The 12,694-nt window shown below is 41.2% G+C and overlaps 1 protein-coding gene across 1 annotated transcript; it reads right to left on the bottom strand.

The window, feature by feature from the left end:
• Positions 1-1,566: 1,566 nt before the first annotated feature.
• Positions 1,567-3,493, bottom strand: LOC125898601 (serine/threonine-protein kinase pim-1-like). The gene is given in 4 exon segments (XM_049592441.1): positions 1,567-2,264; positions 2,366-2,530; positions 2,655-2,835; positions 3,353-3,493. Coding segments are annotated over 4 exon segments (579 nt in total). The 3' UTR covers positions 1,567-2,172.
• Positions 3,494-12,694: the final 9,201 nt, after the last annotated feature.

Here is a 12,694-nt window from a genome sequence, read left to right on the forward strand (position 1 = left end):
TCACTGGCCACTTTATTATAATAGATTTTCACACACAACCATCTCTAGGGTTTACAGAGGATGGTCCCAAAAAGAGAAAATATCCAGTGAGCCAAAATGCCTTGTTGATGCCAGAGGTCAGAGGAGAATGGCCAGACTGGTTCAAGATGATAGAAAGGCAACAGGAAGTCAAATAACCACTGGTTACAACCAAGGTCTGCAGAAGACCATCTCTGAACTAACAACACGTCCAACCTTGAAGCAGATGGGCTACAGCAGCAGAAGACCACACCAGGTGCCACTCCTGTCAGCTAACAACAGGAAACTGATGCTACAATTCACACAGGCTCACCAAAACTGGACAATAGAAGATTGGAAAACCACATTCAGATGGAAGCATGGATCCATCCTGCCTTGTATCAACGGTTCAGGCTGCTGCTGGTGGTGTAATGGTGTGGGGGAGATTTTCTTAGTACCAACTGAGCATGGTTTAAACACCACAGCCTACCTGAGTATTGTTGCTGACCGTGTCCATCCCTTTATGACCACAGTGTACCCATCTTCTGATGGCCACTTCCAGCAGGATAACGCACCATGTCACAAAGCTCAGATCATCTCAAACTGGTTTCTTGAACATGACAATGTTCACTGTACTCCAATGGCCTCCACAGTCACCAGATCTCAGTCCAATAGAGCACCTTTGGGATGTGGTGGAACGGGAGATTCTCATCATGGATGTGCAGCTGACAAATCTGCAGCAACTGTGTGATGTCATCATGTCAATATGGACCAAAATCTCTGAGGAATGTTTCCAGCACCTTGTTGAATCTATGACACCAAGAATTAAAAAGGGGGTCCAAACTGGTACCAGCAAGGTGTACCTAATAAAGTGGCCAGTGAGTGTATATTAGTAGGGTATTTTAATCTTATTTTCCCATGTAAAGCACCTTGTAACATTGCTTTGAAAGGTCCACCTCTTCTTTTTATTATTATTATTAGCATTATCAATATTTTAAGTTGTCTTTTCTTACTGAAAGAGGAAGTGAGTAAACATTTTTACTGAAACCTAAAATGTCTGATAAAGTAATCAAAACTCCATGTGTAATTTATTTACAAACTCTGATCCACTGATTATCACAGTGTGAAACTGGTGATTTTTTTTTTTTTAAGATCATCTCAGTTTTATTTATTTTGCCTGTGTCTTCACTTTAATGTAGACAAAAGCCTGGAGGTGGATTAAAACCTTATTTAACTTAAAATGCATCAGACAGAGGGTGTGATGGTCATCTGGTCTAAACAAAACAAATTCATTTGATTTCAAATTTAATAAAGGTTTATTTTTGTTGTTCGGTGTTACAGATTAGCATACATCACGTAAGGCTTATTGGGCTTCACATGCCCGCATCAGCAGCAGTCCTGACCCAGCCCAAGCTCTCTAAGAAGACGAGGAAAAACTCCCCAAAATCCTGAGGCTGTAAGGAAGTTGGGAAGAAACCTCGGGAAAGGCAATTCGAAGAGAGATCCCCTTTCCTCGGACGGCTGGGGTCACTACAGGATCTGCCAGAAAGTCCATCCAATCAGCCAAATTGATTACGTCAAGCAGCAAATCCTCCTTCCTGTGAGACAGAACGGTGTTAGTGGTTGTGTGTCATTTAGTCTCATCAGGAGTGTAAAAGGTGACAAAGCTGCCCCACCAGGAAGAGATTTTTTTTAAACTATCTGCACACGCTAGAGCAGGCATGTCCAAACGTGAACATTGGTTCATGGGCCACACGTGTCCCATGAACCGAAGTCCGCCTCACACGACTGGTTAATCAAGCAAAATCACTTTGCATTTTTTCCTGTCCAGCTTCACGATGGCAGAACTATCACACAGTTTGTAGACTTGCACCAAGCAGGAACTACAAAGATGGAGCTAATGTGTTTTCATGAACAGATGGAAAACCAAAGCAAACGAACGGTTTCTAAACAGACATTTCCTGTGAGGCGGCAGACACGGCCACAGCAAGGAGGCGTGAAGTTGACAGCGAGGGACGCCACTTTCTGGAGTAAATAAAGACATATCTCACATATGTCCTATTTTGGATCCAGAACAGCAATTTTCACGGAAATGTGACCAGTTTACAACCCTGATATATGGCATTGGATGGATTCATTGACTGGTGTTAGGATATGATGTGTGTGTGTGTGGGTTTATCTCAGCCATGAGTGACATTTGAGCTCCTCCAGGGTCGGATGCTGGTTGGGGTCTTTGGACAAACGTGCCCTCAAGAAATCCTGGCAGTCTGGAGGGAAAGAAGACGAAAGGTGAAGGTGATCCATCTGAACGTGATCTAAACTCAACAGATTTGTGTCTGCTGGCGTGTCTTTTTCTTAGCCTCAGGACGCTCCTCGCTGATCCTCAGCTCATTTATCAGGAACTTCTTCATCTCAAACTTTGTGTTCCTGTGGAGTGTCTCAAACAGGACCACGCCCATCTGCCACACCGCGGTGGGACCAGCCGTGTAGGTACTGCTGCTGTGCCACTCTGGAGGGCAGTGGGAAGAGGTACCTAGAATACACAGACATAATAATAATGGTGAGGTTGAGGAGGAGGAGGTGCAACTTTGTTTGAATGTAAAAGTCAGAGATAGGTAAGTTAGTACAGTGCGGGGAGTAGAAGCTGGACATCTTACCGTAGAAGACGCGATAGGTGGACTTGTCTTTGAAAAAGCAGCTCAGGCCAAAGTCGATTATTCGTACGCGTGGGACATTTGAGCCGGTCTCGATGAGGATATCTGCCACCTTGATGTCCCGGTGGAAGATGCGCTGATGCTAAAGTTCATGTGCTGCATCGAAGAGCTGCTTCAGTATGATCTGAAAGACAAAAAGACAGGGAGGGATCAGAGAGGAGCTTTGACATTTTTTCATGGTTGTGACTCTGGATTAGCTGCTGTGACTGAAGTTCACCACATCTGTAAGATGCAAAACCATCTTTCAAGCCTGTAGGTACGTAGGTGGTGAAATCCTTCAGAGATTTTCAGTATAGTCGGTGATGACCTGTGTGATCTGTGTGTTTGGCTGAGCTGAGTCTTTGTTTACATCCTGTCTCAGTGATAAACTGTTTGTTTCTTGCTTCAGACTTCTCTTTCAAAATGTCAAGTGTACCTAGATCTCAACAATCAATTTGGTGAGTATAGTGTCATCATAATCACCAACCATAAGTGATGGCCAAAAAAATATCAGCCCCATCTGATATTCTGCAAGATGTCCTGAACTTGCCCCCAGTGACCCTGGCTACATGTTAAGTTACAGGTCACTATACAGGTCACTCTACTAAGTCCCTCTTGAAGCCTCAAACACACACATTCACAAGGATCCTTCAGTAGTTTACCTTGGCCTCCTCCTCCTGTAGGGAGCCCCCGTTGTCCTTGACATATTTCAGCAGGTCCAAGGCGGGAACTGGTCTCTCCAGCACCAGGATCAGCTCCTGGTCCAGATCGTACCAGCCCAGTAGGGACACTGGCGCTGACATCCTCACTGTCCTTCTTGATCAGGCTGAAACATGACAACAAAGTGAGAGTGAGAACTGTCATTCATTCATAATACATTCTGTCAGAGTGCAGCGTTGAACACAGCAGAGTTCAACACCCAACCCAGTCTCACTCTGAGGACATCAAAATCCGGCGCTTGGGCAGTGACTTGCAGCATCAGACACTGATCAAAAAAGCTGTCCTTTAGTTTAACAACACCACGGGTGTTAGGGGGAAACAAGGCAGGACAAGAACGAAAGTTAAGCCCGTTAGAAGTCCCAAGTAGGGCGGAAATCTTTCATACCTTCCAGTATAGCTCTGCTGAACAAATTATGATTGTGATACAAGGTGCACACTATGGTAGGTTTCTTTATTTTAGTGGTAAGTGTCTGAAAAGACCTACTTCCTGTTGCCAGAAGGTGGCACAATCACCATGACAGCTAATGAGCATGTAGTTGTCTTTAGGCCTGAACCCTTTTAAAACATGTCAAGTTTAGTGCGTATTGAACAAGGTACACAGAAGTTACAACAACTTCCTGTTTGGTGGCAACACATGGAAATTTGACTGCTTGTCACGGTCACATGGATAAAAACTCAAGCCTTAAGCAGCTTTTGATGTCCAATGTCTTTAGATGGCGCAGACAAAATTTGAACTCAGTTGGATTAAATTTGTTGGGAGGAATTTGTTACAGTGCAACCCAAGAAATGCACAAAAATTGTGTACAAAATTCAAAATGGCTGATTTCCTGTTGGGTTAAGGGTATTGCTCCAAAATGATCAGACAGACATGCACCCCCTCCACCACATTAAGGTGGTGATGATAGGATAATACCATTAGCAGTTTTCAACACATTCCTTTGGACTGGTAAGAATAAGCTTTGTTTTCTCACTGATTGTTGCAAATATAATTATTATCTTTTTTTTTTTTTTTAATTTAGGCAGACGAACAGACAGGTGTATAGTTATTTCATGTCATGAACGATGAGTTTTTACTTGTCTTGCTGTGTGAGTAACTGAAACTCTACATTGTTTTATTAACTCCATGTCACTGTGTCAAACTGTGTCCTCTCCTCTGTGTGAAAGACAACCATCTGCTGGCGAATCCGCAGTAAGGATACCTCTGAAGCTCCTCTAAATTATTTAAAGCCTGGGAACACTTTGCCTGACATTTATTTTTAATTCCTAGAATAACAGCAAACATTTCAACAGAAGACTCACAGCAGCAGGTGTATGGGTGAACATGTTTGAAGATATCATCTTCAGTAGACCACTATAAAGTCTGTCATGAGGTTTTTCTCTTCACGCATCTTGTCATTGTTCTCTAGGTACAATGACTGAGTAATGTGGATGTTGGTGACTGGGGTTGGTTTGAGACACTATAACAAATTAAGCTACCAGGTCAAAATCTATGTCTGGACTAGACACCAAACAAGACATTCATAACTGATATATAATGAATAGAAACCAATAATTGTTAATTTAGGCTGTAACTGATCAAATGATCAAATCTGATCCCTGCTCAGTGTAAAATTTGAAATTAGGATCAGATCATGATGTTTCATTTCTTTGGCCTCATTGTTACCAGCTCTTACAATCAGTACATTCATCCTGAAAATCACAGGTGTTTCAAAATAATGGATTTTGTTTGCACATTTATTTTCGCCTCCACACTGGCAACAGCTGTGGCCAGAGGCTTATGTTTTTGGATTGTCTGTCTGTCTCATTCTCATGAACCTAATGTCCCAAGAACGGCCTGAGGAAATTTCTGCAAACTTGGCACAAACATCACTTTGAGTGAAGGATGAGCTGATTTGAATTTGGTGGTCAAAGGTCAAAGTTCAAGGTCACTTTTACCTTGTGTGTTGCATTCTTACAAATGTGATGTCTCTAGAACACCTGGAGGAAATTTCCTCAAATTTAGCACAAACATCTACTTAGACTCAAAGTTGAACTGATTAGACGTTGGTAGTCAGACGTCAAGGTCACTGTGGCCTTGCATCCATTTCATTCTTGTGAACCTGATATCTCAAGAACACACTGAAAAAATGTCCTCAAATTTGGCACAAATGTCCAGTTGGACTTCATGATGAACTGATTAGATTTTGGTGGTCAAAGTTCAAGGTCACTTTGATCTTGTTCATCAGATTCTGGTAATTGTGATGTCTCTATAATACCTGGAGGGGATTTCCTCAAATTTGGCACAAATATCTACCCTGACTTAAGGATGATATGATTAGACTTTGGTGGTCAAAGGTCATTGTGACCTTGAGTCAGTCTCTGTCTTGTTTCATGATATCTCACTAAAGATCTTGATTTTGATTAGATTTTGGTGGCCAAAAGGTCACAATGAGGAGTTGTTTTTCCCAAATTTGACACAAACATTCACTTGGACTCAACAATTAACTGATTAGAATTTTGTGGTTAAAGGTTAAGGTCACTGTGACCTTGCATCCATCTCATTCTTGTGAACAAGTACCTCGAGAACACCTTGAGAGACTTTCCCCAAATTTGGCACAAACTTCCAGTTGGACCCAAGAATGACCCAATTAGAATTTGGTGGTTGAAGGTCAAAGGTCAAGGTCACTGTGACCTCACAAAACATGTTTTTGGCCATAATTCAGAAATTCATACTCTAATTCTGACAAAACTTCACACAATGTCAAATAGAATAAAACAATGAAGTCATGACAGTAAAGGTCAACTTCACTGTGACATCATAATGTTCTGCATTAAACACTTTTCTGTCCATTACTCATCTTCATATCTCAGGAACAGAAGGACAGACATTTGGTCAGATACTTAATTGGTGACACTCATCTTGAAACTGCGCTGATTGCGCAAATCTTCTTTGCTGCCGGGTGAAGCATCCATGTTTTCAGACATGTTGTGGGGCAGGTGCTCAAGTGGAAAAAAAAGCATCCCTTCCACAAATTTTTTTGCATGTGGGCATTAGGATTTTTTTTTGTTTGCTTGCTTGCAAAGCACATCCTGCCAGGAGGTCTCTGTGTGTCTGTCTGCAGTAGAAGAGCTCTGGAGGTCGCAGTACATTCAGTACATTTGTGCACAGGAATGAGTGGGAGAAATGTTTGTCTGAGGTGTCTAAATATCTATACCATATACACCTCACAGCTGCTACACACACACACAGAACATTTATCAGTTATTTATAACAGGCACACACAAAGAAAACAATGACACACTGTGCGCACTTTAGTGGTCTATAAATAAAATAAACAATACACCAAGCCACCCTACAAACTACAAGCAGGCCTGTGCTTAGTTACATCAATCAGGCTTCAAGTGCGTTCTGCTCTCCTCTCCTCCACTGCTTTCCTTTGTACTCCTCATTTTCTTGTCCTCCTCTTCTTTTTTTCAATAAGTCACATACTAGTTCTTCTAAGTATCTTCTAAATAAACTTTAATAAGATAATCCTAGAGAACAGGTCTGTGCAGCTTCGCGCTCCTCTGCGCCCTTTTGTGCACACCATGTATGTGCAGCACCAAAACGCATGTCAGGTTTATTTAAATTAATTATCAAATCTGCAGTATACACCCTTTTAGGGCCGACGTCACAATGACATCAGTTTGTTAGCTAAAACACAACTCTCCACCACAGGGCTGTAGGCTACATCGGAGTCTTAAAATGTGGTCTTGTTGTGTTGTGTATTAAGGGTTATCATGTCCACCTCATCAGAAACTGGGGAGGGATTAAGAGGAATATTGGATTTCTCTGTAACTCTGTAACTTTTTTTTAGCACATTAGCTAAGGTTAGCTTCCATAGCAAAACAAACAAGTGTGGTCCTCCTTTGTAAGATTGGCTTCCTGTGACATCATCCATCTACTGAGTGCGAGCACACGGGTCGGCCAGTCTGGTCTTGTTGGTCAGTGTTTACTTATTCAAGTAACACTGGCGGTCCCGGAGAGTGAGTGACCTGACATGGTGCTTTCATAAATTAAGTCTGATGCTCTACACTAAAATGAGAGCCCTGTTGGTGGAAGATACGGAGTGTTATATTTCTACATGAATCAACGAACGGTGAAGTTAATCACACATTCACTCCGCTCGACGCTCCGCTGTTCCGTCTCCACGGACAGAGTGCCCAGAGTGCGCTCTGCCACTCTGAGAGTGCGGTGCTCTGGATAACTGGACGGTGCATTCAGACAGAGCTCGAATTTATGAACGGTCCAGTTTGTGTCAGAGTGCGCTCCAGCACTCAGAATGAGTATTTCTGATTCACCACTCGCATCATCTTCCTCCATTGTCTAAAACAAGCCAACAGAACTTGTTAGCTAGCATCAGCTATCGTATGTGGAGAATTGTTTTGCCTCCAGCTAAGCCCCGCCCACCAAAAAAACATCATACTGTTTACTAACAGTAAAAGGGTCTATGGGGGATATAAACAATATTTGAAGTTGAGTTCTGGTTAAAAAGATGTGGAAGTGGGAAAGCAATTCGGCGTCTGTCTCTGGCATTAGGCAGTGGGTGAACCCAAATCAGCCAGAGAGTTGGAGGGAGATGGTGTGATTTTACCTTGAGGCCAACTAGCTGACTTGTCGTTAAGCTCGATGGTGGGTCATTGCCTAAATTAGACATGGTGACAGGTGACATGATGCTGCTCTGCAGGGCACTCGATTTGTGTTGGTTAACTGTGGTGACATTGACAGGGGAAGTTGTAGAGAGAGGGGCAGGGGCTCGACTCAAATGCAGTTATCTGACATACAACATGCTTTTCATTGAGAATGGATGCCATTAGCCAAATGTAAAAACTAAACTGTAAAATGATGAAAAGAAATTGAAAAAATGTCTTGCAAAAAGGGCTTTTATCTATACAGAGGGCAAAACGGCAGGTGTTTGAGCACCACCTGGGGTCTGTCTGTGCACGTGCCTGCAGACATGATTGTAAACTATAATGCAGGATTTATACTTCTGTGTTGAATCAATGCCGTACCCTATGCCGTAACCTGACGCACACCTCCCCAGGAATGTAACATACGTCACGGCGATGCAGACCTCCTGTCTTTTTTTGTATGCTGAAACCATTTCCCTCAGTGGAAACAAAGCTTTTATTGACTTTAATTTTACACCAAAGAAACAATAAATTGTGAAGACAATAAAGCCTCCACAAAAATAGCATTTTAAGCCTTGTGTGTGATTTATCCTGGCTTCTTATGTGGAGAGGAAATCTCTGCTCTTCACTAGGCTAATTTATACAATGTAAAATGCCATAGGCTTGTGCTAATAACGTTAGCATGTTGTATTTGTTTGGAAAACGTATTTAAGGCCCGAACATACTTGGGCGGAACATACGCGGAATGGACTCCGCGAGGAATGTCCGCAGTCATTCTGGCTTTCATAGTCGAGCGCACTTCCACGTTGTAGTTTCCTGTAAAAATGTCCGTGAAAAATCCCCGCGATGTGAAAAATACATGCCGAGCAGTCACTGGTGCGCGGAGCGGAGTCCGCACGGTTGTAAAATCTGAGCTCTGCGCGCACAGGGCTTGCAGACGTCCGCTTTGAGTCTGCGCGGACCTCCGCGGAGTCCGTTCCGCGTACGTTCCGCCCAAGTATGTTCGGGCCTTTAGTATAAGACAGTTGTTTTGTCAGTGAACCTTGTGAGTTGAAATGGAGCAGAATTTTGTTATGTTACCTTTGTTAAATATCGGTGTCGTCCCTGGCTTCATATGAGAAGAGGAAAAGTCCACTAGCCACTAGGCTAATTTATACAATGTAAAACGCCATAGGCTTGTGCTAATAACGTTAGCATGTTGTATTTGTGGGAAAAATGTGCCGGATAAAGACAACTGTTTGTTTGTGAATGCTGCGAGTTATCGTGAAGCAGATTTGTGTACTTGTGTTTGAAACTATCTCTATTAAGCCATGTTTAATGTGTGTTTAATGTATGATTAATGTGTGTTTAATGTGTGTATTGAATCAAAGACACTTAACAGCACTTCACAGAAACCCCACTGCCGATCAGTGATTTGGAAGTGTAACTGCAGAGTGACACAGACACCACTGCACAAGCATAAATGTTCACAACAGCATACGGCATACGTACGTTTGCAGAGACATACAACTGCAAAGTGGGAGTTTTAGTTTTCCTTCTGAGATTAGTGATGCTTTTATTTGTGTAGCAACTATTAAATGGGAACTTGGAAGTAACAGTATACATACAGTTGAATGAGATAGAAGGGGGTCAGTTGGTGCCCAGCAGCAATTTTCTTTTGCCCTTGGGGCCCTGTACCAGGTTGATCCGATCATGTCAAATATGTCTCTGTTGTTAATGTTTACAATGAATGAAGTTCTTGGCTGCAGTACTTAACTTATTTGTGTTTTGGGTGGGAGGATAAATTACAGCCTGAAGGTAAAAACGCAGGACTTCTAAATATGCAGAAGAACCCTGCACCGCTTTACTCTTGAGCAATAAGTTGCTGGTCTGTGGCTGTTTATATTACACATATCACAGTTCATCCTAATCACATCCTCAATGACATATTTTTGCTGATGTTACAGTTTTATATGCCCCAGGCTTCACCCCAGCCTGGCCTGGCCCTGACTCATCTTCAGTCTGCGCTTGTTGCTTTCCTATTATCCCTCCTTAATCACAGGGTAGTTTTAAATGCTGAAGAGACAAAGTATGTGGCTTTCTCCATGTCCACCTGTCACGTTCCTGCCATCCAAACTGTAAATGGCACCCTAATTACTCTCACTGAGTCATACAAATATTTAGGAATTTGGCTTTCCGCCAGACGATGATGCAAGCTTCAGCTTACTCAAACAATAAAACCAAACCAGGCTTCTCGTACAGAATCAAAGGATGTCTGTCTTGGTCCAGATTTAAAACTGTTACTCAATCAACCTTCATGTTTGTACCTGACTGTGGAGATAATCTGTGTTGTCATGTTGCTCCATCAACATTTGAGCAGTTAAATCCTGTGTATCATAAGGCTTTATTGCAAATGACAAACTCCATACTCATCATTGTTTTCTGTGTTACATAGGTGATGGACTTCCTTACAATCAAGAGAAAGACCATGTTATTCATTTATAAATCTGTACTCTTAAAGCTTCCAAACAACCTCACAATTAGTCTTTCATTTAAATGCAGTAACTACAGGACACGTTACAGTTCCGACTTAATTGCCAGTTGTATGATTTAGGGGGATTTAGTGGCATCTCTGTCTAGTGGTGAGAAATGCAGATTGCAATCAGCTGAAACTTCTCCCGGTGTTCATCCTCAGTGCTCATTGTTCAGGAGGTTTTTACCAGGAGCTGGATTGTCCACAGAGGTCTCCTCCTCTCCAAAACAAACAGACTAACTTAAGATCCAGACGGTCAAGAGGTTTCTACCAGAAGCCGAAAAATCCACAGAAGTCCCCTTCTCTCCAAACCAAATGGAGCAGGTGATTTAAATCAGTAAAAACACTGAATAACGCAGTTTCACGTTACAAATCAGTATTTCTCCAAGGCTGTTCAGCATGTCGCAGATGGTTTGCCTGCCCAGCACCTGTAAATGTTTGCTCACTTATTTTCTCTGATAACTTAAGATCCAGGAACCAGTTGCACAAAACACCTTAAGTTTTCTACCATAAGTATGACACCTAAGGCTTAATTTCTCTTTAGCATAGGGACTAACACAGTTGCACAGAATCCCTTAAAAGGTTTTCTTTGTGAGGGAAAAACTAATTTACTGCACTGAAAGAGCTTTGACAGCTTGTGATGCCTGTTTTCGCTTCACAAAGTTGGTTATACTTAGTGAAAAATAGCATAAGAAAAGAAGACAAGAAAACCATATCGGTCAGAGGAGGAAAATATAACACATCTGGGGGAATACAACCATAGAAAACACATCCTAAAATGAATTCAGTCAAATCTAAAGTGTAAAATCAAAAATGTATCTGTCTGGTCGCAGAACACTTTTCTCAGGGTGTGATAGTATTTTTCATTTATCACCATAAACTTGATCGTGTTGCAGTTAAGATAGAGTCAGAGGTACCTTACGTTTATTTTTACCTTGCTTTGGCTGCTAAGTCTTTTGTGCAACAGTTGAGGGATAAATACTTAAGTAAACATTTTAAAGAAACTTTAAGGAGAAGACTTGAGGGTGTTTTGTGCAACAAATTTTATTATGAGGAAACTTTGACTAGGACTTTTAGGAAAATCTTAACTTAAGGTGTTTGTTCAACAGGCCCCAGACATTCAGAAAGTTTTTACCCGGAGCTGAATTATCCGCAGAGGTCTTCTCCTCTTCAAAGCAAACAGACAACGTGATTAAAACCAGTAAAAACACTGAATAAAGCAGTTTCCCATTAAAATCATGGTCAAATCAGTGTTTTTCCCACGCTCTCATCCCAGAGGGGGATAGTATACACACACACACACACATATATATATATATATATATATATGTATATACATATATATATATATATATATATATATATATATATATATATATATATATATATATATATATATATATATATCCTTAAATCCTTCACACTGGACCTTTAAAGTTTTATTTGATGTTTTTTTTTTTAATGATTCATGTGACTGTTTATTTTCTTTTTTTCTGTTTTATTTCTTTTTATATGTGTAGTTGTGTTGTTCCTGTGTTGATGTTGTCTTACTGATTGTGTTCTTAAGATCTTAATCTCAATCAGACTGCATTAAAAATTAACTGCACACCTCAGGCATATGCCAGGACCCAGCGTTTGGTTTGTCTGCTCTTGGCTACTGTAGAAACATGGCGGTGCAACATTTTTTTGTGTGTTTTCTTGTATTTTGGCTGTATGTAGTTCCTTTTACCTTGGATTTTAAACTTCATATTTGTGTTACACTATGATGTAATGTTTGCTTGTATGGATCCCAGGCAAGTACTTTCTACCTTGGTACTGACTATCCAAATAAATAAATAAATACCACACAGCGCTCATGTTTCTAACAAATGGATTTTTCATGTTCTTTTAAAGCTTTTTTAAGAAACATATTTATTATATTCCATTTCTGCCAATATGACCCCCTAAATCCTTCACACTGGACCTTTAAAGTTTTAACTGATGTTTTTTTTTTTTCTTCAGTTCAGCTGTGTTGATTTAGTCCTGCTGTTTGTGCTCCTGTGTGTTCCTGAGATCTTAATCTGTGTGAAACTGTCTGATTACATATTAAATAAGAGTCGGTTAAAACTGTCCTTGCTGTTTA

This window comes from Epinephelus fuscoguttatus, linkage group LG12 (genome assembly GCF_011397635.1).
Source record: "Epinephelus fuscoguttatus linkage group LG12, E.fuscoguttatus.final_Chr_v1".
Taxonomy (NCBI): domain Eukaryota; kingdom Metazoa; phylum Chordata; class Actinopteri; order Perciformes; family Serranidae; genus Epinephelus; species Epinephelus fuscoguttatus.